At 45.5% G+C, this 24,002-nt stretch overlaps 1 protein-coding gene across 1 annotated transcript in view; it reads right to left on the reverse strand.

Annotated features, from left to right (window-relative positions):
• LOC138261014 (uncharacterized) overlaps positions 1-6,320 on the reverse strand; it is a 56,298-nt gene extending 49,978 nt beyond the window's left edge. Inside the window, exon 1 of the mRNA XM_069209612.1 lies at positions 6,199-6,320. Coding sequence (XP_069065713.1) covers positions 6,199-6,292 — 94 coding nt within the window. The 5' untranslated portion in view covers positions 6,293-6,320. The remainder of the gene's footprint in view (positions 1-6,198) is intronic.
• Between the last annotated feature and the right edge of the window lie 17,682 nt (positions 6,321-24,002).

Raw genomic sequence — 24,002 nt, forward strand, 5'->3', positions numbered from 1 at the left:
CGCAGGAGACCACATGCCCACCCACAGTGTGGACTGCAGTGACAGCTGCTGGATGACATTTCGTTCCTGCGCAGATGTGCAGTAACAGGTTTTGGAAGCAAAACACACATCTTTTCAAATGTTTGGCAGAAAGAAAGGCGTCTAGCAGGACCATTTCGGGTGATTTCAGTGAACACTGGCTGCAGCTTCAGGTTAGAAAGAGTGTGCTTTGTCAGTTGGTGGCAGTGTACACAGTACAAATCACAGTGAGGGTACAATAAACATTTTGTCAGAGCGCAGTCCACACAACAAAGAAGGGGGTACATATCTACATTCTGTAAATTAACTGTACTAGTGCACTGTGCAACAGCAGTCACTGAATAGCACTGCACTTGCAAGAGTGAGGGAGGAATATATACACACACCTTCCTTCTGTCCGTAGGGTGCAGTGTGCACTGCATCGACAACAGAGCCTGGAACGAGGCAGCCTTGCAGTGTGCACTGCATCATCGACAGAACCTGGAGTGGTAGTGCACTGCTATTACAGACAATACATTTTCATTTAAAATTATCATTACATCTGTACAGACATACAGTTTTACTTTAGTTTTTTTTTATGTGCTACAAAAAAAGCCTTTCCTTTCACAGCAAGATTGTCAAATAAAACCTTTCACTTTGAACTCAGCGAAAGAAAAGTAAACACCAAGCACACTCAGAAGACAGAGCATGACAATTGACCTCTGTTTTTCAATGCACAGCAAATATGACAAGATAAGGAAAAGATTTAAAGGCCTGTTTACAGAAACACTCAGAAGGATACAGTAAACAAGCCATACCCCACTGGACAGACAAACTCAGGCTGGACAGCCTAACAAATAAAGAAAGCAAACAAATGTGAGGTACATAGCCAATAGTCATCAACTGGCAGAACATATGTAAAAGGAAGCTCTCAGAATGTCCCCAAGATGTCATCAGCTGCACTGCCTGGTAGGCTTCGACATAAAAGATAGTCAGATACTTAACCGTGAAAAAATATCTACTTGTTTTACACTGTTCATTAGAAAACGTAGGTTAAATATACAATTAATATAATTTCAAACGCAGACAGTTATTCCTTACTTTTTTTTTTTTTTTTTAGCCATGGGAGGATTGCTAAAGCACATTTTACCCTTGGTCAAAACATTTAGGGCCAGATGTATGACCCTCAGTGTTTCACAATTTGCATTTTTTTGCAAGTCGCAAACACTGATGTACAACAGTATCTGACACACTGTTTGCAATTCCCAAATGGGTCACAGGGGACCTGCCTCATTAATATTTATGAGGCAGGTCGCAATTTGCGACCCATTGGAAATGGCCGGCACTCACCGCGATGGTGTACCTGCTGAAGTCAGCAGACCACCATGTCTGTGACTGCTTTTTAAATAAAGCAGGTTTTTTTCGGGGGGAGGGTTGGAATGCAGCTCGTTTTCCTTTAAAGGAAAGTGGAATGCATTTAAAAAATAAAAACAAAAAGTTTTCTTTTCATTTTTAGGTCGAGTCTGGGCAGTGAGCATGAGCTGTCTCTCGACATGTTGTAATCTACTTCTGTGGGCTTTCACCACGCCCATCAATTTCATTCGATCCTTGGCCTTCTTTTCAAAATTCCCTTGATTTCGTATGTAAATGCTTTACATTTGTCCCGCCTTGAGGCTGCTTTGTTACTGTCTTGGAGACTGACCCTGTTACATGGATTATTGCACGATCGGTGATATACCTTAGTGTGGCACAGTACTTTTTAGGTTGAGTGCGCAAGTCTTCTGGCCTGTTGTAACCTGTCTGTGGGCTTTTGACCACGCCCATCACTTTCACTTGTTCGTGGGCTTGCCTTTCAAAAATCCTTTGTTAGCATTGGTAAATGATTTACGTTTGTCCCTCCTTGGGGCGGTTTTATTACCGCCTTGGACACCAACCCTGTTACATGGGTAATTGCATGTTTGCCGATATGTTTGACTGCGAGCAAACTTCTTTTTCCTTTTGTGTCTTTTTTAATTTAATTTTTAAGTTTCATATACTGCTAACTCGATAGAAGGAACACTTTATATGTGTACCACTTATGTACGTGAAGTCTCATATAGCGCTAACTCAATTGGAAGAGCGCTTTAGATGAGTACTGTAGGAAGTTGGCTCTGTATATACTATCCCAAAGTGAAAGAAAATGTGCAGAGTCCACGGGTTCCGCTTAGAGGTTGATAGTGGCAATAATAGATAATACTAATGCTCTATTTGTGGTAGTGTGGTCGAGCGGTAGGCTTATCAGAGGGGAGTGTTAAGCATTTGTTGGACACACACAGGCAATAAATAAGAATACACACTCAAAGACTTAACTCCAGGTCAATAGGTTTTTATATAGAAAAATATTCTTTTCTTAATTTATTTTAGAACCACAAGATTCAGAATTCAAGTAAGTACATAAATTGTAAGGTACTTGGCATAGGTAAATATGGAACTTTGAAGTAAAACAGTAATGTACACAGTTTGGGCAAAAATGGCAATAAGCTATTTTAAATGTGGACACAGTGCAAAAATCAACAGTTCCTGGGGAAGGTAAGTACAAGTTAATTTAGCAGGTAAGTAAAGCACTTACAAGTTCAGTCTCCGGGGTATAGGCAGCCCACCGTTGGGGGTTCAAGTCAACCCCAAACACCCAGGACCAGCAACACAGAGCTGGTCAGGTGCAGAGGTCAAAGAGGGGCCCAAATAACATAGTCGCCGACTGGAACCAGAGCGGTCCTATGGTTCCAGTCTGCTAGCAGGTAGGTACCTGCGTCCTCGGGGAGCAAACAAGATGGAGGATTTTCCAAGTAGGGGGTCACTTCAGCTCTGGTCACCTTAAGGGTGGACCTGGCTGAGGGGGTGACTCCTCCTTGTGTTTCTCATTATCTCCCCGGACTTGCAGCCAAAAGTGGTGGCTGTGTCTGGGGGGCGGGCATCTCCACTAGCCGGAGTGCCCTGGGGCACTGTAACACGAAGCCTGAGCCTTTGAGGCTCACTGCTAGGTGTTACAGTTCCTGCAGGGGGAGGTGTGAAGCACCTCCACCGAGTGCAGGCTTTGTTCCTGGCCTGAGAGAGCACAAAGGCTCTCACCCCAGGAGGTCAGAAAATCGTCCCTCAGTGGCAGGCTGGCACAGACCAGTCAGTCCTGCACTGAAGGATTGGGTAAAATACAGGGGGCATCTCTAAGATGCCCTCTGTGTGCATTTTGTAATAAATCCAGCAGTGGCATCAGTGTGGGTTTAATATTCTGATAAGTTTGATACCAAACTTCCCAGTATTCAGTGTAGCCATTATGGAGCAGTGGAGTTCGTTTTGACAAACTCCCAGACCATATACTTAATATGGCCACATTGTACTTACAATGTCTAAGAATGGACTTAGGCACTGTAGGGGCATATTGCTCATGCAGCTATGCCCTCACCTGTGGTATAGTGCACCCTGCCTTAGAGCTTTAATGCCTGCTAGAGGGGTGACTTACCTATGCCACAGGCAGTATTTTGTGTGCATAGCATCCTGAGGGGGATGCCATGTAGCCTTTGCCTTTTTCTCCCCACCAACACACACAATCTGCAATGGCAGTGTGCATGTGTTAGGTGAGGGGTCCCTTAGGGTGGCACAACACATCCTGCAGCTCTTAGGGACCTTCCCTGGTCACAGGGCCCTTGGTACCACTGGTACCCTTTACAAGGGACTTATCTGTGTGCCAGGGGTGGGCCAATTGTAGAAACGATGGTACATTTTTAGTGAAATAAAACTGGTGCTGGGGCCTGGTTAGCAAAATCCCAGCACACTTCTCAGTCAAGTCAGCATCAATATCAGGCAAAAAGTGTGTGTGTGTGGGGGGGGGGGGTAACTGCAACAAGGAACCATTTTCCTACAAGTACCACTTACGTACAAGTTTAGCAGTTGAAAAATATACAAACGGGCACATTTTAAACAGAAAGAAAAAAAAAACACAGACAGCGGCAGAGCCGATACTACAATATTCACTGCACTCTGGGAAACTCACCCCATAATGCTTTGAGGGGCATTTCTTTTACACAACATTTTGGTCCATAACTCAACCTGTGGTGAACGTAAGACAATAGGACCACCACCAAACCGTTCAGCACAATGGGCTATTTCTGTCTAGGCCATCTCTGGGCCCCCACACTAGGTTGGGAGGCCCCAAAATAGTAACCTCTCCCATCATTTAGTTTCTTTTTAAGCTCTCATGGCTGGAACTTTTGTTTTATGGCTGGGAATAGTTTGTGCGTTTAAGAGCCTTATATGTAATATTATTGCAGTAGACCTGCTAGGACTGAAAATATGTAAGGCACTATGGGGGTTATTCTAACTTTGGAGGAGTGTTAATCCGTCCCAAAAGTGACGGTAAAGTGACGGATATACCACCAGCCCTATTACGAGTTCCATAGGATATAATGGACTCGTAATACGGCTGGTGGTAAATCCGTCACTTTTCCGTCACTTTTGGGACGGATTAACACCTCCTCCAAAGTTAGAATAACCCCCTATGTTCTCTAGGGGCTACATATATGGTTACACTGCATTACTTTCTGCCATTCTCTTTTTAGTGGCGATGCCCTCTAGGGGCTGACTATATGATTACTTGACCATGTTTCTTCCAAATGCAAAACATTTTTGCTCATAACTCACTATGTGGTGGTCCCAAGACAATGGGTCCACCATCAAAACGCTCAGCATGACGCACTCTTTCTGTCTAGGAGATTTATGGTTCCCACACTAGGTTGGGGGGACCCCAAAATAATAACCCCTCCTATCATTCAGTGACTTTTTAAGCCCTCTCCGTGATAGAACTTTTGCTTTACAGCTGGGGTAGATTGTGCTTTAAGGGCCTTTTTTGTAATATTATTCTAATAACCCTAAAAATGTGTAATGCACTATGCCCTCTAGGGGCTAAATATATGGTTACATTGCATTACATTCTGCCATTTTCCTTTCAGGTGGTTCTGCTTTCTAGGGGATGACTATATAGTTACATGACCATGTTTCTCACAAATGCTATTTTTATTGTGGTGCCCTCTAAGGCTGTTCTGAGCATTACAGTCAAGATACAACAATATTCGCTGCACTCTGAAACTCTCCCCATATTGCTTTGCTGGGCATTCTTTTTATAAAACATTTTTGCCCATAACTCACCGTGTGGTGGTCCTAGGACACTGGGACCATCATCAAAACAGTCAGCACGACATGCTCTTTCGGTCTATGTCATCTCTGGTCCCCACGCTAGGTTGGGGAGGGGGGCAAACCAACAATATAGATAATGTCAATATTTTCATTTTTTTGTTGCAGATAAAGGAAGAAGGTAAATGGAAGTGCTTTGGTTATATGCAGAGCCACTGATATTAGGTGGCTGATGGGACCAAATGATGTGGCAAGAAAAATCCAGTTATGCATTTACAACGCCAATAGCTCTAACTTAAGCAAATACGAGACCTACTACGTTACAAATGCTTGTTTTAGAGTGGCAGTAGCTCGTGAGACCACTGCCTGCTCTGAAAAAAAAGTTTGATGCCACCACTCACATTCCCAGTCGCCAAACATTCATACATGCCGCCATGTATACTTCCTCATATCAAATCGCAAAAAAGCAAAATATGAGTCAGAAACAAATTACTAACTCGCATTTTGTCTTGGGTACATGACAAAACACATTTTACCATTCGCAAAGGCCGGTTAAATGCGTTGTACATCTGTCCCTTGAAGGTTTTCTATCTTTTCATAAAATATGTCCGGAATGCTGACAGCAGTTAGGCTAGAAAAATCAGTCTTTCCAGCGTCCACAGAAATGCATCTGTTTGTCCCTCATTGGGGTTAGGAGAAGCAACAGCGCCATAAAAAATAACTTTAACACAATAACGGCTGAAATAAAAAGATGACTTTTTACAACTTCTTGTTCTACCAGCGAAATAGAAAGAGGACTCATTTACAAACGCCTGGTATACCAATGGAAGTAGAAAGAGGACTTATTTCCCGACTCCCAGCAAGCATTGCACGGTTCCGAGAGCATTCTTTCTATCACGCCAGGCTGCATCCCAGGTGACGACAGACACCCGTGTAACAAAAACAATGCGGTACTCGTGAGTACGCAGAGTGAAAGATCCAACCAGCTACTGCCTGAAATAAACTGTACTGCCGTCGACCCCCCAAATAGGTACAGACCTGGCAGATGAAATGAATTCATGCTGCGCACTAGCGCGCGCACACGCTGGGACCAGGCCCTCCCCATCTTATCCTCAGCTGGTGAGGCGGCCATCTTTTTTTAGCTCCGCCCATCACGCTCTAGCGCTTTGTTTTTTTTTTACTGTCCAATCCGTGAACAGATTGACTTGTGACGCGTGGAGAACACGAGCGTGTATTTGAAAATTGTTTTCAGTTACCTGCTTCTCCCTTCTTTAGGAAACCGCTTTTCTGCGCCTCCGTTACTTTAACTGGTGACGCGGCACTTTTATGCATATCTCTAAAACGTCTTGGTGAATATATTTTTGACTTTCAATTATAAAGTCAGTTTTGTTGCAAGGTGAGGAGTCTAATACTGGTATGCAGTTGTACCCAGAGTAGGCCTTTGCCAGGATAGCGATAGAGTAGGGGTACGAAAAGAAAGGTGGCGCCCTCGCTGCTTGTGAATAAAATGAGTCCCTTTTATGCGCAGAGGGCAGTCCTTGGCTATCAGAATTGCGACTGGCCTTCGAGCGTAATCATCCCAGCAACTCCCTCAGCCACTTAAATTACTCAAAGAGTAGCTTCTGACGCTGGTGCCAAGTTGTGTTTTTTTAGGGGGGAGTATTAATAGTGTCTGGCAGCAGGGGTAAGAGAGAGCTGAGAGGACATGAAAGGAGGCTAATTGGGTTTTGAAAACAGAACTTGCAGCTCTTGAACCAGGTGACTAGGACTGCTGCCTGCTTGGCTTTAATGCTGACTTTTCCTTACGTTCCCTCTGGAGATTGGTGCCCTGATCCCAGCTCGCCCATGCTTAAAGCAGGCCCTGGTCATACCACGCCTACAGAATGATTTTAGGGGAGCTGTTGCGTTTTTTGGCAGTTTACGCTACAAATTCCGATAAGAGGTCGATGTTATGTCATAGGACTTTGGCTCACATGTTAAATAAATACGTGGATAGAGTATGGGTGTGTACTGGCCCTGGCCTCTTTATTAACAGGGTCAGCGGGCTGGTCATTCCTGTGGTGGATGGATGTGGGGAATGTTTGTACAGCCCGCATGGAGGGGCTGCTTGGTGACCCGTCCAAAAACAAAAAGAAATTAGTGCGAGTCCAAACTGGACAAAAAATAAAAACTAAAATGGACACCACTGAGTCGCAGTTTCTAGAGTCCCTCAGCAGTGGTAAATACCATTATATACAAGAGGCACTCATAAACAGTATCCCAAAATTAATACGTATCAATTTGTCATAGATTCGAATAAGACAATACTCATGGGCAAATAATCAATCATAACTGAATTTTATATATTGCTACAAGAAAAAACGGGGAAACGACGAATGATAATCGTCCTGTGTGTCAATGTCCTTCATATACAATCAATGTCCTAAAAGACCGAGTAATCAAATTTTGTTGCTCCCAGTTTGTTATGTATTCCAAAATCAGAGTTCAGAATTCTTCAATCCAAATGAATCATATTCCTTAACAGTATCTTGTGGTTCATGTTAGTTCCACTCCTTGTTCAGATTTACAGCCAGCCAACACATGTTTCGTCAGGGAATTTCCCAATGACTTCCTCAGGGCTGCAATCATATGAATACCTATTATTATAGTCTTGGTCCAACTATACGAATATAGAGACCACCACCAGTGTATTATATATGGTGTGATGGAAAGTCATGCACTTACTTGAAGTGTCTTTGTTACCATTTGAAAATATCATACTCGTGCCATCATGCATTCTTAACATTAAATTATGTGCCGCATTATCAAGCAAAAAGTCATGAAATTAGTGCTGAAAAAGAAAAGTAGTGAATACGTGTATCTATAAAAGATAAAGATGACTGAACCACCTTTCTAAAATGGCCTCCATCCCTGGTTATAGATGTGATTACTAGTGTATTTATGCATAGACCCAAACTCTTACCAATGTCGTATAGGTCCAAGATATATATTTAAGGTAGTCCTTTACTATCGTATCCAAGTGGCTCCTATTCTGGGATTTCTATTGTTAAAGAAATGCAAAAACCTAATAGAGATCCGTACAGTCCAAAATCTTGAATTTACCCCTAGCACTCAGCTTACTGAGACCGCACCTCATGTTGTCTATCTACACCAAACCATCTCTAATAATCAGTTTATCCTATGCATGTCTATATATGTAGAAGGAGGGTTTTATAATTAAATAAACACAATTACAACCAAACAGCTAAGGATAGTAACCCATATTTCCCCAAATCTATACCAAATGTTCAGATCCCCATGTCCAGGTGAAATAAACTTTTTATATTTCTCACTTCATTTGAAATATTTAAATTCTCTTATTCCCTCTAACCCATTCAAAAACTATGTATCTAACTTCCCCTTCATGGCTCACCTTATATATCACTGTGCAGTACATCCAGTGTTCTACAACCCAAAGCGAGTGCGCATGGGGTTGTATATTAGCAGACCGCCATAGCGTTTCCGCGTCCAAACCCACCAGAAGGTGACCTCAGCAGTGACCCATAGTGCCAGATGCAGCTGGACATCTCTGCTCGAGTTCATAGTTTAATCTGATAAGATTCAGGGCGCGAACACTGGTGCAAAAAAGTACGGGATATCTTGAGTGTGTCACAGCAGAATCGGGTCCAAAGAGTACAGAGTTGGTCCACCCATCTGATGCTCTGTATATTTTGTGGTTAATGTCAAACATTTGAAAGGTGTGCATCAGGAGCATTGTTGAAGTCTGTTGTGAAGCTTGCTTCCCTGGTATTGCTTGGCTCTCTGAAGGCAGTCTTGTAGGAACTTGGAAATGTACCTATAATTTTCTGAGGGTCTCTAAGGCCTCCTGGTATCAATTGTCAAAGCAGTGTCTAATCTACCTCTCGCTTGGGAAGACCCCTTAGATATGTCGCCAACAGGACTGGATGTGGTCTGTGCTGGGGCTGTCTCTGCTGCATCTGGGCCAATGGAAGACTGCCAAGAAGCTATTGCCTAGTCCCTCGTGTTATTGCAGGGGCATATAGGTCATGGGCCAGGCATGCAACAGGATTAGGATGTAGTTGGGTGAGCAGATAGTCACGGGTTGATTGGTTCTTTAGTGTTAGGAGGGCTTCTTGACTTATGGTGTCTGACACCCCTCTGGTTGTAATATACTTCACGGTAGTAGCAGTGATGCATGTTACAGGGTCTGGCAGGATGCTGTTGCCAGTAGGGTGAATCCGTACAACAGGTGTCGACATTGTTTTGCCTTCATGTTTGCAGGGATTCTTCCTTGATCTATCAATAGTTAAGGTGATGGTCTCCGGATGGCATTTGTAGTCCGAGTACTCCATGAGTTGCTGGTGCTCTGTCTTCTGCTTGTGCAAGGCATCCATGTCTTTTGGTGCAGATGCCATGGTAAATAGCTGGTGACCGTGCCAAGAATTTTGCTCTCTGAAGCTTAAAGTACATACTCGTCTCACATATGCGTGCAGCTTACTCCTGGTTCTCCCACTGGGCTTTTGCCAGGTTATTGTCACCTTACGTCCATGGCTTGCTTGTGTCAGTAGATGTACTCACTGTCAGTGGCACTTGTCTTTTCAAGAAGGTCTTTAAGTCTTGGTCCGATCTGATCTTCTCTTCTTCTGCCTATGAGCGGGCATCATGTGTGCCATTTTGAACAGGCTGGCAACTCTCCTTTATAATCATTTTTATTGGTAATCTGGAAGGCATCTTCTTGCCTTCGCTGGAGAGGCTTCTAGTAGCTCGAACCACTTCTCTTTCTTCTGGGTGCTCTAGTGTGCACCTTTTTCAGGAACCTGCCTTCATGGCCTTAGGGGTAATCAAAGGTTTTAGCGCTTTGCGATACCTGGATTCAACACCCTGGGGTCAGACATTGATCTTCTTCCCTCTTACAGGGGCAGATCAATCTGGTGTGGCAATTTTGCCACATGTTTTCCCTTGTTGGTGTGTCACATCCGTGAGCAGAGGTTACAGCAGGGGAGGCCATTGTGGTGCTTGCATTTCAAACATGCTGGCTCTCACTCAGCCTACTTTGACAATCATAGTGCTGCCTATCTGTGCCAACCACTAACTTTCCTAGGAGGTGGGTGCTTCAGGTGAGGCCTTATGTCTAGTGCAGCAGGGATGTGGAGGCAGTCCTCTTCCGTGTTACCTGGAAGCATAGGTGTCAAAGTGCAGGAGTCTCCCACCCCACTCTCTTTTCTTATTTAAGAAGGCAAATTTCTCCTTTCTTCCTCAATGAAGCAAATACAGTTGGTGACATATGATCCTTCATCTCTTAGGATTATGAGACTCATTCTCTTGGCTGACGGGCAGTAGGTTACGTATAGCGTTCTGGGTGGCAGCCTAACTGTTGACGGCCTTGAGGCCTGACATTGGTCAGGTATGGTTGGTGCGAGGGCTACTTTGGGCCTTGATGGTGCTGATGGTGTTGAGTCTGTGAGCTGCAAGTCCAGGCCTCAGGTGCAGGACCTAAGTTGTTGGGGTGCAAGTTATGCCAGTACTGTGGGAAGGCCTCAAGTGTGGTGTTCAAGATGGGCACCTTCTGTGTGCTTGAACTAGATCTCAAATGGAAGGACTGTAACAGGTTCGAATATGTCCTCTAACCGAGAACCAGTGGACAAAGCTTTTGATGCCATAGCAGTTGACCGCCATGATCTCTAAAACATTTGCGGGTGCAACCTTCTCATGCTCGAACACACCGTCCCACACAGAATTTCTAATTTTCAGGAAAAGCTGGATAAGACACACAACATGTATCTCTTTTATTATGCTTAGTAATCTTTAAAGAAACACCATATCAAACGCTCTCACATCCAACAGGTTTACAAGAAATGAGGCACAAAAGCAGTGTAAACTTTGCAGACAGAAGTTTACTTGTAAGGTCTGCATTCACTGGCTATACCTTAAAATCCGAAGGACCACATTCACATCCCACAAAACAGAATATTTTAATTGAGGGGTACGAACCAGTTTAACCCCTCTAAGGAGTTTACAAATTAAGAGGTGTTAACCTACAAGTCTACCATCAACATGTGGATGGCCCGCAGAAATTGCAGATCGAAAAATATTAATTGTTCTATAGACCAAAACCTAGGTAGCTATTTCATAGAGAAAATTAGCAATCACTGGAATACTTGCCCCAAGGAATCAATCTCCCACTCACTACAACAATGAACCCATCTGGGCCAAGAGGCAGCATATTGCTTATGAGTACTGGGGACCCAGGAATGAGATAAAAAGAACATTGTGTCCTCTGAAATTCGAAGCATTTACCATTGTCTCCAGAAACCATCCAAGCCATAAGGGACAAAAGATGAGGGCAACCCGTCAGGTCCAGCAGAAGGTCCTGGAACATTAGGATCCGGACCAGCAGAGCACAAGACTTTGCTTTCTTCATTCTGCTGGCATGGCACTATTTGTATTGCCTACCAGACAGAGAGCTCGTTGGAGCCATTCTAACAATACAGCTGGATCCACAGTTGAATTATAGTCTTTGGTTTGCAGAGCCAGTTCCAGAATCCATCAACTTGCCCTGGCAGCTGCATCAGGCACGATCAATCCCTTATTTGGGATCCTTAGTGAATTTCTTGACAAAAGTTGCCATATTGGGGTCCAACTCAGGCATATGTGCAACTTTCCCGGTACGTGATGGACCTAGGCTCTCGTAACACATGGTATTGCGCACATAGTTTTCAAATTCCTTGCATAAGCAAGCCTAGGCATAATCAGCCACCTCTGGGGAGGGCACCCAGTTGGTCGAACGGGGATGGATGATGTAATTCGGGTTGAAAAGTAGATTGCAATGGTGGCCGTCAGATGTGATGACACCACTATGACGAACTTTGAGTTTTACTGCAGGAGGAATCGCCTACATTCTCATCGCAGAGCCCAACTGCACATATACAGGCCCCACTCCTCTTGCTGACATTAAAAAGATCAAAGAGGGAGGGAGTCCCTCACAAAAGCAGCGCAAGTGCCGCATTGATCAAACCATCACCATGCATCACATACACAGCACCTTAGCCATTTGTCAATATAAATAATTAAAGTGCCCTTATCTGTTGCTGCAGCAGCAGCAAAGAAAGAAGGCGAACATTGTGGCCAAAAGTTTATATAAGGGGAATGATGCCCTCCGATTGGTAGAGACATTGGCTCATGGGATATTTAGTTTAAAGTTTTAACTGTTCTAATTGGCTGTTGTATTTTGGCAAGTAAAGAAAGAGAAGCATAATCCGAAGCTTCCAGTCCTGCCATAGGCTCAAGGCGGAACGACAACTCTTATGCGGTTTTAGTGGTACTGCGGTGTTGGCACGCCAATACTCACTCAAAGCTTCCTGCAGCCTTTGGTATGACCTCCCTGCTAGCAATGCTAATGTCTCCTTCAGCGCTCAGTGGACTGCTGAAGAAGGTATCATCTAACATCTACACATTTATTTTTGTTTATGCATCCTTTATCGTACCCTAACTCCAGCTTCTTCTGACTTTCTTTTTTCTGTGTCTCCTGGTGATCACTCTGATCCCGATGAGTCACTGCACGCTGGAAATCATGCTCTGCCCCAATTTGCTTCACTACCCTTAAGTTGGGAGGAAGTGTCTGCCCAGGGGCCAATGAGTGTAGGTGGGGGGGAAAGGCTATGGGTGCTGAGGTGTGGCTTGATGATACAGCCGCCAGGCAGTGCAGCCACAATGAGTTTCAGGGCAGCCTGCTTCATATTCTCTATAACCGTCAACCCTGGAGAAGGTGAGCAAAGACTTTGGGCAACTCTGTGGCTCAGTGACAAAGTGGGTCCCTGCTGATACTGTGCCAGTCTTGTTAACTGTTGGAGGCAGGTCGTTGCAGTTTTCGTCCGGTGGGGAAGCCAGACTGCGTGAGTGGAGTCTCTGATGACTCACTTCTTAACACCTCTGCCGACGGGATGCAAATTCCCCCCTTCCTCCTGAAATGAGCCTCTGCTCACGTGTCACATGAGTCACTGTACCTGTTTATTCCCCTCCTCAGGCAGGTTTTGAAGTGAGGCACCTCCCACAGGTGTTGGACGTTGTGGTATTGCCACAGCTGGCATGGGCCTGCTTACAGGGAAGGTCATGGTGCAAGTGGGGTGCAGTCCACCTTGTTTCAAATTATGTTGCCCTAGGCCCACATGCTAGATAACTGAATGCACGTACACAGAGAGTACAGGTGTATAACTGGCCCTGGGCTTGTGTTCCTGGGCCTTTTTTTATTTTTATTAACAGTGTCACTTGACAGGTGACAGCCATAGTGGATGGGTGTGTGATGGGCATATATACAGCCAGAGGAGGTGGGACAAATGCTGGCAAGGAAATGGACTAGTCTACATTTAGGCGTGGGGCAGATTTAGGAAGAAAGGATGCTTTCACCTGCAGGACCAACGTATCTCAGAAATCAGTAGCAAATGGAGGTTGAACAAAGCCTGCAGCTTGCAAACACACCTTGTGATGTGATGGCAATGGGAAGAACAGTCTTCAACGTCAGAAGTCTCAAAGTACAGCTGTGCATGGGTTTAGAGGGAGAAAACAAAGAATGGACGCCAAATTAAGATCTGAGTGAGGTGTCACAGAGGGAGAAGGAGGAAACAAATACATGCTTCCCTTCAGAAACCACACCACAATGTACAATTTAAATAAAAAAGGTTGATCTGGCAAACAATAAAAGGCCGCAGTGGCTGACAAACTCTAACTGTGCCCACATCAAAGCCTTGCCAGGCAAGAGATAAAGCAAATCGTAAAATCAGGCAAGCATGCTTTGAGGGGAACAACATCTACCCCTGTGCACCAAGTAATGAAACAGGACGAACCCCATTGATTGGATGGGTGACGAGCTGACAGGATGATGTCGACCACGTTTGTTGGCAGTTTAAAGAGCTCAAATTGCCCTGCTCACCTCCAAGCGTGAAAGGGAGGCTCTGTATCAGGCACAGGACCTGACCCTCCTGCTGAGAGAGAGAAGGTATGCTTTGAGAGGAAGAGGAGGGCCCAGGGCTCGACAAGGAAGATCCTAGTACCACACCCGGGATGGCTACTATTGCACAATTAAAATATGTGGCCAGTCCTGATTCAGCTTCCTCAGAACACGAGGGACCAGAGAAATGGGTGGGATTGCATATTGAGGATGGAAGTCCCATTTATGACTAAATTCGACTCTCAATGGTGAAGGCTATGAGATGCACAGGGATGGCTCGAAGGGTGAGAAAGACTAGGAGCGCATTTTCTAGCTCTGGCTTTGGAGCCAGCGTAATATCCAACAACAACCCCAGTTTCGAAGTCAATGCCGAATTGGGTCAAGGAGTGGAACAGCAGGCTGAACATCTACCCCTGGATGTTGTGTGACATCAGGAGACTAAAGAATCCCTCCTGCTCCATCTAATTGGTCTCCTGGATGACCTCCTTGGAGGAAACCCTCTTGGAGGATATACTGGACGTTGGCCTTCAACGTTGATCCTGGGCAATAATGAACTTAGCCTCCCTTTCCTTTATGGCCTTGGTATGCATATGCCCACACTTGGAATCGTAGCACACGCCTGAGACATCACACGCTGATGTCATGGGCGTTTGAGATCAACATCTGCTTGCCACACAAGTGGCAATGTTTAACCTTACACACTGAACTTACACTTTTTTTAAATGATAAGGTTCTGAGTACAGTAACTCTGTATATGTATCCCAGGGTATGGAAAAAGGAACTGATCAGTGCGAAGTTGTGGTGCTTTTTGCAGCTCCATGAAATATGTCTGGGTTGGAACCAGGAGCTGGGGCGGAGCTGTGACGCAAACTAGCAGCACAGAAAGCTATTACAGTATCCAAATCCATTCTGTTGCCAGACTGCATTCAAGAGTTGTGAAATCTGCAGGTAGATTTATCCATCAGAACAAATTTCACACATTTACTCCCAGAAGTGCTACTGAGCAGAAACGAAGCACCTGCCATAAACCCTGGGCACCTTCAGGTACAAATATTGTATCTTTAGGTTGTCAAGCTTGTCGGAATTTAACAGTCACATACTAAATCAACAGCGCGAACAAGGTTTCACTCACTAGGTCTTGTCAAAACAAAAGGAGCATGAGACAGCAATTAACATCCATTGAAAAACAGGAACATAGAATGACAATATTTAAATAAGAATAACTAACCTAAATAGCATGCAAAATATACAACAACAAAAGAAAGTGAGCTGTACCCCTACATTTCATAATCTATAAAGCATCTAGGCAGCTTTGATAACTGGTTATTCTCTTCACTGTACATGCAATACTCATACTATCGCTTCATTTTCAAAAATCTCTTTTCCCACTTGAGCTCAATTTATTGCAAAATAACCCCTCTAGGTGACTTCATGCTCTTCACACATGCCTTCGAATTCGACGAAGAGCAACCACTCGGACCATTGCCAACAACAGCAATATTTCCTTCCTGAAGAGTCCCACCATCCAGCTCTGATGAACTAGTAAAAAAGTCACCTGACAGCGATCTAAGAACATTACTTACCAAAGAAGGCTCATTGTCTTGCTCAGAAAACCACCTAAGTTAATTGTCAGTCACTCACAGCCAGGGCCACTGGAATTATGCGATTTTGCAGCCACATTGTTTTTCACATAATTATAGATTTGCCAAATAATCCACCAACTACTGCATAATCTTCAGATTTTAACAAAGAAAAATTGCTTTTAGCTCAGACGGTTCAAAAGTTACTGAAAGTTCAGTGACACGTTGCCGCGCAGTGGAAGGCCCTTTCCAAAGACTTGACTGGTTACCTTTCTGGTTGCTTATTGCTATATTTGACTGTTAAACTGGAATAAACGAGGTTCAACCAGTGTTAGCAAGTGTAAAAATAATGATGTAATACTATCATAAAATGTGCCAAATTATGCTTTCTTGACGCATAATTTGGCCCTCCACTACTGCATAATTCCAGTGGCCCTGCTCACACAAATTACGTTTAGACCACCACCTACCATCTTTTACCAAAAATGCACTTGTTGAAACCTTAACAACTAACACTGTTCATCCAAACCAAACTTTACTACTACTGATTTTGTTATTAAGACCCAAACACCCTCTTTCATATCAATCTCTTTCACAGTAATGGTAATCGGCATAAGGAAAAGTTAGGGTACATATCATGTTAAGGGTACCCAGGAAGGTTGTGTTAGAACCCCTTTTCTTTCATACTATTAAATAACCTCCTTAATATGAATAAAGCACCATATAATTAAAAATGAAATCACATAGGACTCCCAAGATGGAGCAATCCGGTCTCCACATGAAAAGCTTGTAACCTGAAACTGACTCGTGCAAAACATTTATTGTTCTTGTCTGGCGATCTACAGGAGTTCAGTAACTATATTTGATGTGGCTGTCCTTTTAAGCAGGATGACAGCTCCTTGCCAATGCCTTGCAGCTGTTTTCCTGGGGTTTGTGCTGTTTGCTGGTCTCTGAAGGAAATAGGTTACTCACCTGTAACTCTGATTCTCCAGCATTGTTATCTTTCATAAATTCACATGCTTAAATCATTCCCCGTCGCCACACTGGGAACCCCGATAATTTTAAAAAACACCAGTTGTATACACATATAAATAAACACACCCACTGACATTGGAAAAACAATGTTACCTTTTCTGATGGATACAACTACCTGTGGATTCCTCACCTAATGAATTCTCCCCATGCGTAGCATTCAACGGAAACTTCTCTCTCTAGCTCTGCACGTCGGCGAGGACATCACAATTGTCCGACTCCACGCGGCTCCGTGTAACGTCATCGTGGCAATAAGAGGTCCTCGCCGCCGTGCTGACGTCAGTTCCCTTTTTTCTGTGCCTTCGATAACAGTTACTTTTCTGTTACCTGTATCGTTAGCTCTTCGGAAGGGATACTTTGTGTATTTCCACGATGTCGGCTCCAAAGAAGTCGGGTTTCAAGCCCTGCAGGGAATGTGGAGGTCGCATGTCGGTGACTGATTCACACAACGATTGCCTTTGGTGCCTCAGTTCGGATCACGACGTCCAAGAATGCGACTCCTGCCAGAAGATGAATCCGAAGGCGTTGAAAGAGCGTGAGGCGAAGCTATTCTTGGCGAGGTCCAAGAAGGAGAGGAAGCGGCACCTTCGGTCCTCTTAGGGAAAATCGTCTCACAAGAAGCAGCGTCATCGACGTCGGTCCAGAAGTCGGTCGGAGTCAAGGTCTCCATCGTCACGGCGGCGCAAGTCTTGGGAAGTGAGTCCGACGGTGTCCCCTCAACCTGCGACACCGCAAACGTCCCCGGCGCTGTCAGTCTTCGAAGTCGTGGAGCCTCAGAGTCCTCTGGCTTCGCCGGTGCATCCAGGTGCTGAAGAGTCCAGCCCGGCGCCGGCTCCGCAGGGATATCCTTCGTTCCCGGCTCCGGGTACGGATCCGGCGGCATTTCTTAATGCCATGTTTGCCATTTTTCAAAATATGGCTCCGGGAGGTGGTGCGCCGGCTGGCCCCACTGGTCCCCTGGCATTCAATCTCGGCGTTCCGGCTCCAAATAAGCCGACGCCGTTTATGCCATTTTGTTCGGCTGGAGACTCAGGTCAGGCCCCTATGCCGGCAGCGCAGTCCTCGACGTCGAGGGAGAGACCTTCGACGCCAGTGGCGGAGGTGATGGAGCCGAGATGTCGGCGTCGGATGCGGGTGCCTTGTCCATGGCGCCGATGGATCCATCTGCGGCGTCAGGTGGATCCGGAGAACCTATCATGACACCTTGTCGACGCCGGGGCTCGAGGCTAAGTTGAGGTCTCGTCAGAACGCCCTTAGATTGCTAGAGGAGAGGGAATATCAACGGCAATTCCTCAAAGAGGGGGAGATCACTGATCCCCAAGGTGACTTCCCCAGGCTGGACACTACAAGTGGTCTTGACACTTCTCCATAATATGACCTGGCCTCCCCCGGTGAATATACAGAGGAGGCAGCTTCTTACCACTTGGTGATTAGGAAGGCCGCAGCATTTCTGGATCTTCCCTTACCAACAGCGCAGGTTAAAACCAACCTATTGACTGAAGTTTTGCATCCTGCTACAGCCATGGCGGATCCTCTTCTGCCATTTAATGAGGCTCTGATGGAACCGATCGAAGAGGTTTGGAAGAATCCGGTCCCCTCTTCGGCTGTTAGTAGGTCAGTGGCCAGGCGTTATAGATCTGCGCCTGGGGACCCGGAGTTTTTGTCCAAACATCCTTCCCAAGAGAGCCTGGTGCTGCAAGCATCCTGCTCTTCGAGGTCGGCCCCTGGCTCGTTCCTGGGAGTACCATCGGACCGGGAATCCAAGCGGATGGACCAATCGGCCAAGAAGGTGTTTTCATCTTGCAGCATGGCTCTGAAGTCGGCCAATGCGACTTGTATTCTTGGCAGGTACATCCATGCTATAATGGATGCTACAAGGACTGTTCTTCCAGATATGCCCCCGGACTTGCGTAGCCTTCTTTCGGACGCTCAGGCGGCGGCTACGCAAGTTATTCAGTCAGGGCTGGATACCACGGACTCTATTGCAAGAGCCATGGGGACTTCCGTTGCCACCAGGCGGCAGGCGTGGTTACGCACTTCCGGATTTTCATCAGACGTCCAGACTACGCTATTAGATCTGTCCTTTTGATGGGGCAAAACTATTTGGTTCGAAAGCGGACTAGAGCGCTTTAAATAATGTAGGGCCACGGCTAGATCTTTGGGTCTGCAGGCTGCTTCCACCCTGTTTCGATCTTTTAGACGGCTGCAAGTGTTTGGTAGAGGGGGTTCCTTTTGCGGGAGGTCACAGCAGCCGGGGCAGCAGTCTTCCAGCCTCCCTTATTGATCGTTCAGGTGGTGGGGTAGAGTCCGCACAAGAGGGGCCACCCAACAGCAGCACCCTTCCTCTTTCTCTGGAGGGTTACCTCAAGGAAGGCAGCTCTGGTCCTCTTGCCATTGTCTCTCATACCTCTCCGGTAGGGGGGAGGCTTTCTCTTTTTCTTCCCATATGGGAGTCCTTAACAACAGATTCCTGGGTCATCAGTGTGGTAAGAAAAGGTTACACCCTTCCCTTTCGGGAGATTCCTCCTCCCTTCCCTCCCCGTCCTTCCTTTTGTTCAGAAGATCATCTCCTGTTGTTAGAATAGGAGGTTCTCTCCCTATTATTGAAGGGCGCAGTGTAGTTGGTTCCAGAGCAAGAAAGGGGTCAAGGGTGTTATTCCAGGTACTTCCTGATCCCCAAAAAGGATGGTCGTCTGAGGCCTATTTTGGACCTGAGGATTTTGAATTGGTTCCTCAAACAGGAGAAATTCAAAATGCTGACTCTGGCACAGGTGCTTTTGGCGTTGAACAAGGAGGATTGGATGGTGTCGGTCGACTTGCAGGATGCTTATTTTCACATTCCCATTCTCAAGTCGCACAGGAAGTATCTCCAGTTTGTGGTAGGGTCGCAGCACTATCAGTTTGAGGTCCTTCCTTTTGGTCTTACTTCCGCACCTCAGGTCTTCACGAAGGTGATGGCGGTTGTTGTAGCACACCTCAGGAGGAAGGGAGTAGCAGTATTCCCTTACCTGGACGATTGGTTGGTCAAAGCCGAGTATCCAGGGCTTGTGTCGCATCATCTGTAGCTGACAACCAAGTTGTTGTTGAGTCTGGGATTTTCAATAAATGTGCCCAAGTCTCACCTAGAGCCCTCTCAACGCCTCCTGTTCATAGGGGCAGTACTGGACATGACATTGAATCGGGTCTTTCCTCCGCCACAGCGGATACGGGATATTCAGGCGTTGGTTCCAATGTTTCAAGAAGGAGCGGTAATTCCAGTACTCAAGGTCCTTCGTCTGCTCGGTCTGTTCGCTTTTTGCATTCTGTTGGTCACTCATGCACCTTAGGGTGGGGAGCTCATCTGGAGATCAAGGGTCGTTGGTCCCCAGTAGAGCAGAGGTTTCATATCAATCTGCTAGAACTGCAGGCGATTCGTTTGGCCCTCAAGGCCTTCCTCCCTTCCCTTCGGGGTCAGTCAGTTCAGATTCTGACGGACAACACGACCACGATGTGGTATATCAACAAACAGGGGGGTGTAGGGTCGTACCTTCTTTGCAGAGAGGCTGTACGACTCTGGTCCTGGGCTCGGGACCATCAGCTTTGCGTAGTGGCAAACCATTTGGCCGGGGTCCAAAACGTACGAGCGGACAGACTTGGTCGCTTCTTCTCGGACGACCACGAGTGCCATCTGCATCCGGATCTGGTTCTTTACATCTTTCGGATGTGGGGTTTTCCCCGAATACACCTGTTTGCCACTCTGGAGAACGCGCACTGTCAGTCGTTCTGCAGCCTTCAGTATCCGATGCTGGGAGCGTTGGGGGACGCGTTTCAGATGTCCTGGTGCGACCAGTTGCTTTACGCGTTTCCTCCCATACCCTTGATTCCTCGGGTTTTGAGAAAGGTTCGCCAAGACCAGGCTCAAGTCATTGTAATAGCTCCGGATTGACCACGAAGGGTGTGATATGCAGACCTACTTCGACTCTCACTGTGCCCTCCGCTCCGTCTCCGTCTCGGGCAGACCTCCTCTTGCAGTCGCAGGGGCAGGTTCTACACCCCCACCTCCAGAGCCTGCACCTTCATGCCTGGAGATTGAATGGGGCAACCTGAGTTCCTTTTCTCTCCCACCAGAGGTGGTGGATGTTCTTTTATCAGCCAGGCGACACTCCCTCCAAGTCGGTCTATGCGACTAGGTGGGCTAATTTTGTTCGTTGGTGTGGAGAGAAGAAAATTGATCCCTTAAGTGCCCATCTTTCTGATATTTTATTGTTTGCATTGTCGTTGGCTCAGCGTGGTTGTGCTACTGTTAAAGGCTATCTTTCGGCCCTTTCGGCTTTTTTATATCTTCCAGATCAGCCTTCTTTATTCAAATCTCCCTTAGTTTTGCGATTTTTGAGGGGCTTTCTAATAGATTTCCTCCCATGCCTTTTATTATGCCGCAGTGGGATCTGAATTTGGTGTTGACTTTTTTGATGTGCTCCTCCTTGGAGCCACTTCATTCATGCCCATTAAGGTATTTGTTTTTCAAAACTGTGTTTTTGACAGCCATTACGTCGGCCAGACGTGTTAGTGAATTGCAGGTCCTCTCTGTTCACCCGCCTTTCACGACTTTTTATAAGAACAAGTTGGTTTTGAGGACCAGGGTGGCTTTCCTCCTCAAGGTGGTGTCTCCATTTCACTTGGGACAGTCCATAACTCTCTTGACGTTCTATCCTCCTCCGCATCCATCTAAGGAGGAGGAAAGACTCCATCGTCTGGACCCTAGGAGGGCTCTCAGCTTTTATATCGACAGGTCTAGAGAGTTCCGGTTGGACGAACAACTCTATCGGATATGTGGGGAAGAGGAAGGGGAAGGCCGTCCACAAGAGAACACTCTCCAGGTGGGTCGTTCTTTGTATAAAAATATTTTACTCATTGGCAAAGAAGGATCCTCCTGAGGGGATCAGAGCCCATTCCACCAGGGCCAAGTCGACCTCATCAGCTTTGGCCAGAGGTGTTCCGATGGTGGACATCTGTAAGGCCGCGACTTGGTCTTCCCTCCACAACTTTGTGAAGCATTATTGTTTGGATGCGGAGGGATAGCCATTTTGCACGGTCTGTGCTGCAGGAGTTCCTGGTTTGACCAGACTGACACCCTCCTCCGAGGTGGTACTGCTTTGGGACTCTATTCATTAGGTGAGGAATTCACAGGTAGTTGTATCCATCAGAAGAGCAAGTTACTTACCTTAGGTAACGCTTTTTCTGGTGGAAGCTTCATTATCAGGGGAGGTGGGTGGGCTGCATGTGAATCTATGAAAGATACCAATGCTGGTGAACCAGAGTTACAGGTAAGTAGCCTGTAGGCGTTCCTTTCCTAATTGCGAGTCGCAGTGCGATGTATGATTATTTTGTGACTGTGAATGCGGTCACAAAACAATCGCAGTTAGCACCAGGTGCTAACCAATTTGCAAATGGGAAGGGGTCTCCAAAGAAACCCCTTCCCCTTTGTTAATGGATGCGAAAATATTTTTTCAGAGCAGGCAGTGGTCCCACGTGCCACTGCGTGCTCTGAAAAAATGAAAAGAAAACTTTGAATTGTCTATTTTTTTTTAAATGTAGCCTGTTTTCCTTTAAGGAAAAAGGGCTTCATAAAAAAATTAAAAAAACACTGCTTTATTTAAAAGCAGCCACAGACATAGTGATCTTCTGTCTTCAGCAGGCCACCATGCCTGTGAGTGCGTCCATTCCCAATCGGGTCGCAAATTGCGACCTACCTCATGAATAAATATGAGGTAGGTCATTTGTGACCTTTATTGGGAATCGCAAACAGTGTCATTGACACTGTTGTTCATCAGGTTTTGTGAGTCGCAAAACCTGCTATTTGTACATGTGGCCCATAGTTCCTTCTCCAGCATTGGGTCTTTCATAGAGTCACATGCTTGAATACAGACTAACAAAGCCGTGCCATCTTTCAAATAGTGGAAGGCAGGAATGAGGCTTACCTTAAGCATACAAGCTCCTTAGAATTGCCTGTCCAACTGCAACCTCTCGTTTGATTTTATGTCAACACAATAATGTTTTACAAAAGATTGTTGTCTTCCATGTTGCAGGTTTATATATGTCTTCCAATGAGCCTCCGGCACAAAAAGCACCATTCCTCTTGTTGAATGTGCTTTAACTCTTCCTACCAATGGCCTTTTCATGACATCATGAGCTGTAGCAATACCAGATGTGACCCATTTAGTAATAGTCTGCTTTGTCACTGCTTCACCTTTATTTCTCAACCCAAAGGCTACAAAGAGTTGGTCTGTTTTTACACATTTCATTTGTTGCTTACAAATACAACTTCAGATATCTCCTAATATCCAATGAATATAAAGTCATTTCAGCCACCATCTCTGAATTTGCCCAAAAAAGTTGGCAACATAATATCCTGCATAAAATGAAACATATTTGAAACTTTTGGAATACATTTTGGATTTGTCATGATTCTCAATCCTGTTTAGGAAACAAAAATGGGTCCTTACAACAGAGAGTCTGCATCTCACGAACTCTCCTAGCCTATGTTATTGGTAGCAGAAAAGCTGTTTTCCATGATAAATGCTTTAATGTTTTATCGATCGGCTCAAATGGCGCTTTCATTAAAGTCTCCTACACAGAATTCAACTCCCATTCCGGTGCTTGTTTCTTAACTGGTGCAAATTTTCAGAACAGTTCTTTCATAAATACTTTGATCACTCTCTGTGAATACAATGTTTCCTGATCTGGAGTTCTTGAAAATTTCTGCCAAATGCACTTTCACTGACACAAAAGACAATCCTGATTCAGCCATATGTAATGATTAAAGGTAAAAATTAATGTGGTACTACATTAATTGTCTACTATGCCCCATAATATAAAACAATTCAATTTCAAATTGTAGGTTTTAATTGTTGATGGAGCTCTTGCTTTTCTCAAAATCGTTCTGCATTCCACCAGAATGCACAAATGTCCAAATACTAACTCTTGATGAGCCATGCTGTCAGGTGAAGAGACTGGGCTGGGATTAAATACTTATTCCCTGTACTCTGTAAGCAGTTGAGCATCCACTTTGAACTGCACTGGCTCTTCCACACTTAACTCCCCCAGATCTGCAAACCAATGCTGAGAGCTATCAAAATGACCCTGCAACTCTCTCTCTTGCATAATACCCTCGCAGTCAAAGGTGTTTTTACTTCATGCACCTGACCTGTGAAAATATTCTCTGCGCATCCATCAAAGAAATGCCTTCCTCATTAGCAGCTTTATGTAGATTGTGTTGTCCCATCCTCTGTTCACCTATTGCCATTGCT

The sequence above is a fragment of the Pleurodeles waltl genome, chromosome 10, assembly GCF_031143425.1.
Source record: "Pleurodeles waltl isolate 20211129_DDA chromosome 10, aPleWal1.hap1.20221129, whole genome shotgun sequence".
NCBI classification, from domain to species: domain Eukaryota; kingdom Metazoa; phylum Chordata; class Amphibia; order Caudata; family Salamandridae; genus Pleurodeles; species Pleurodeles waltl.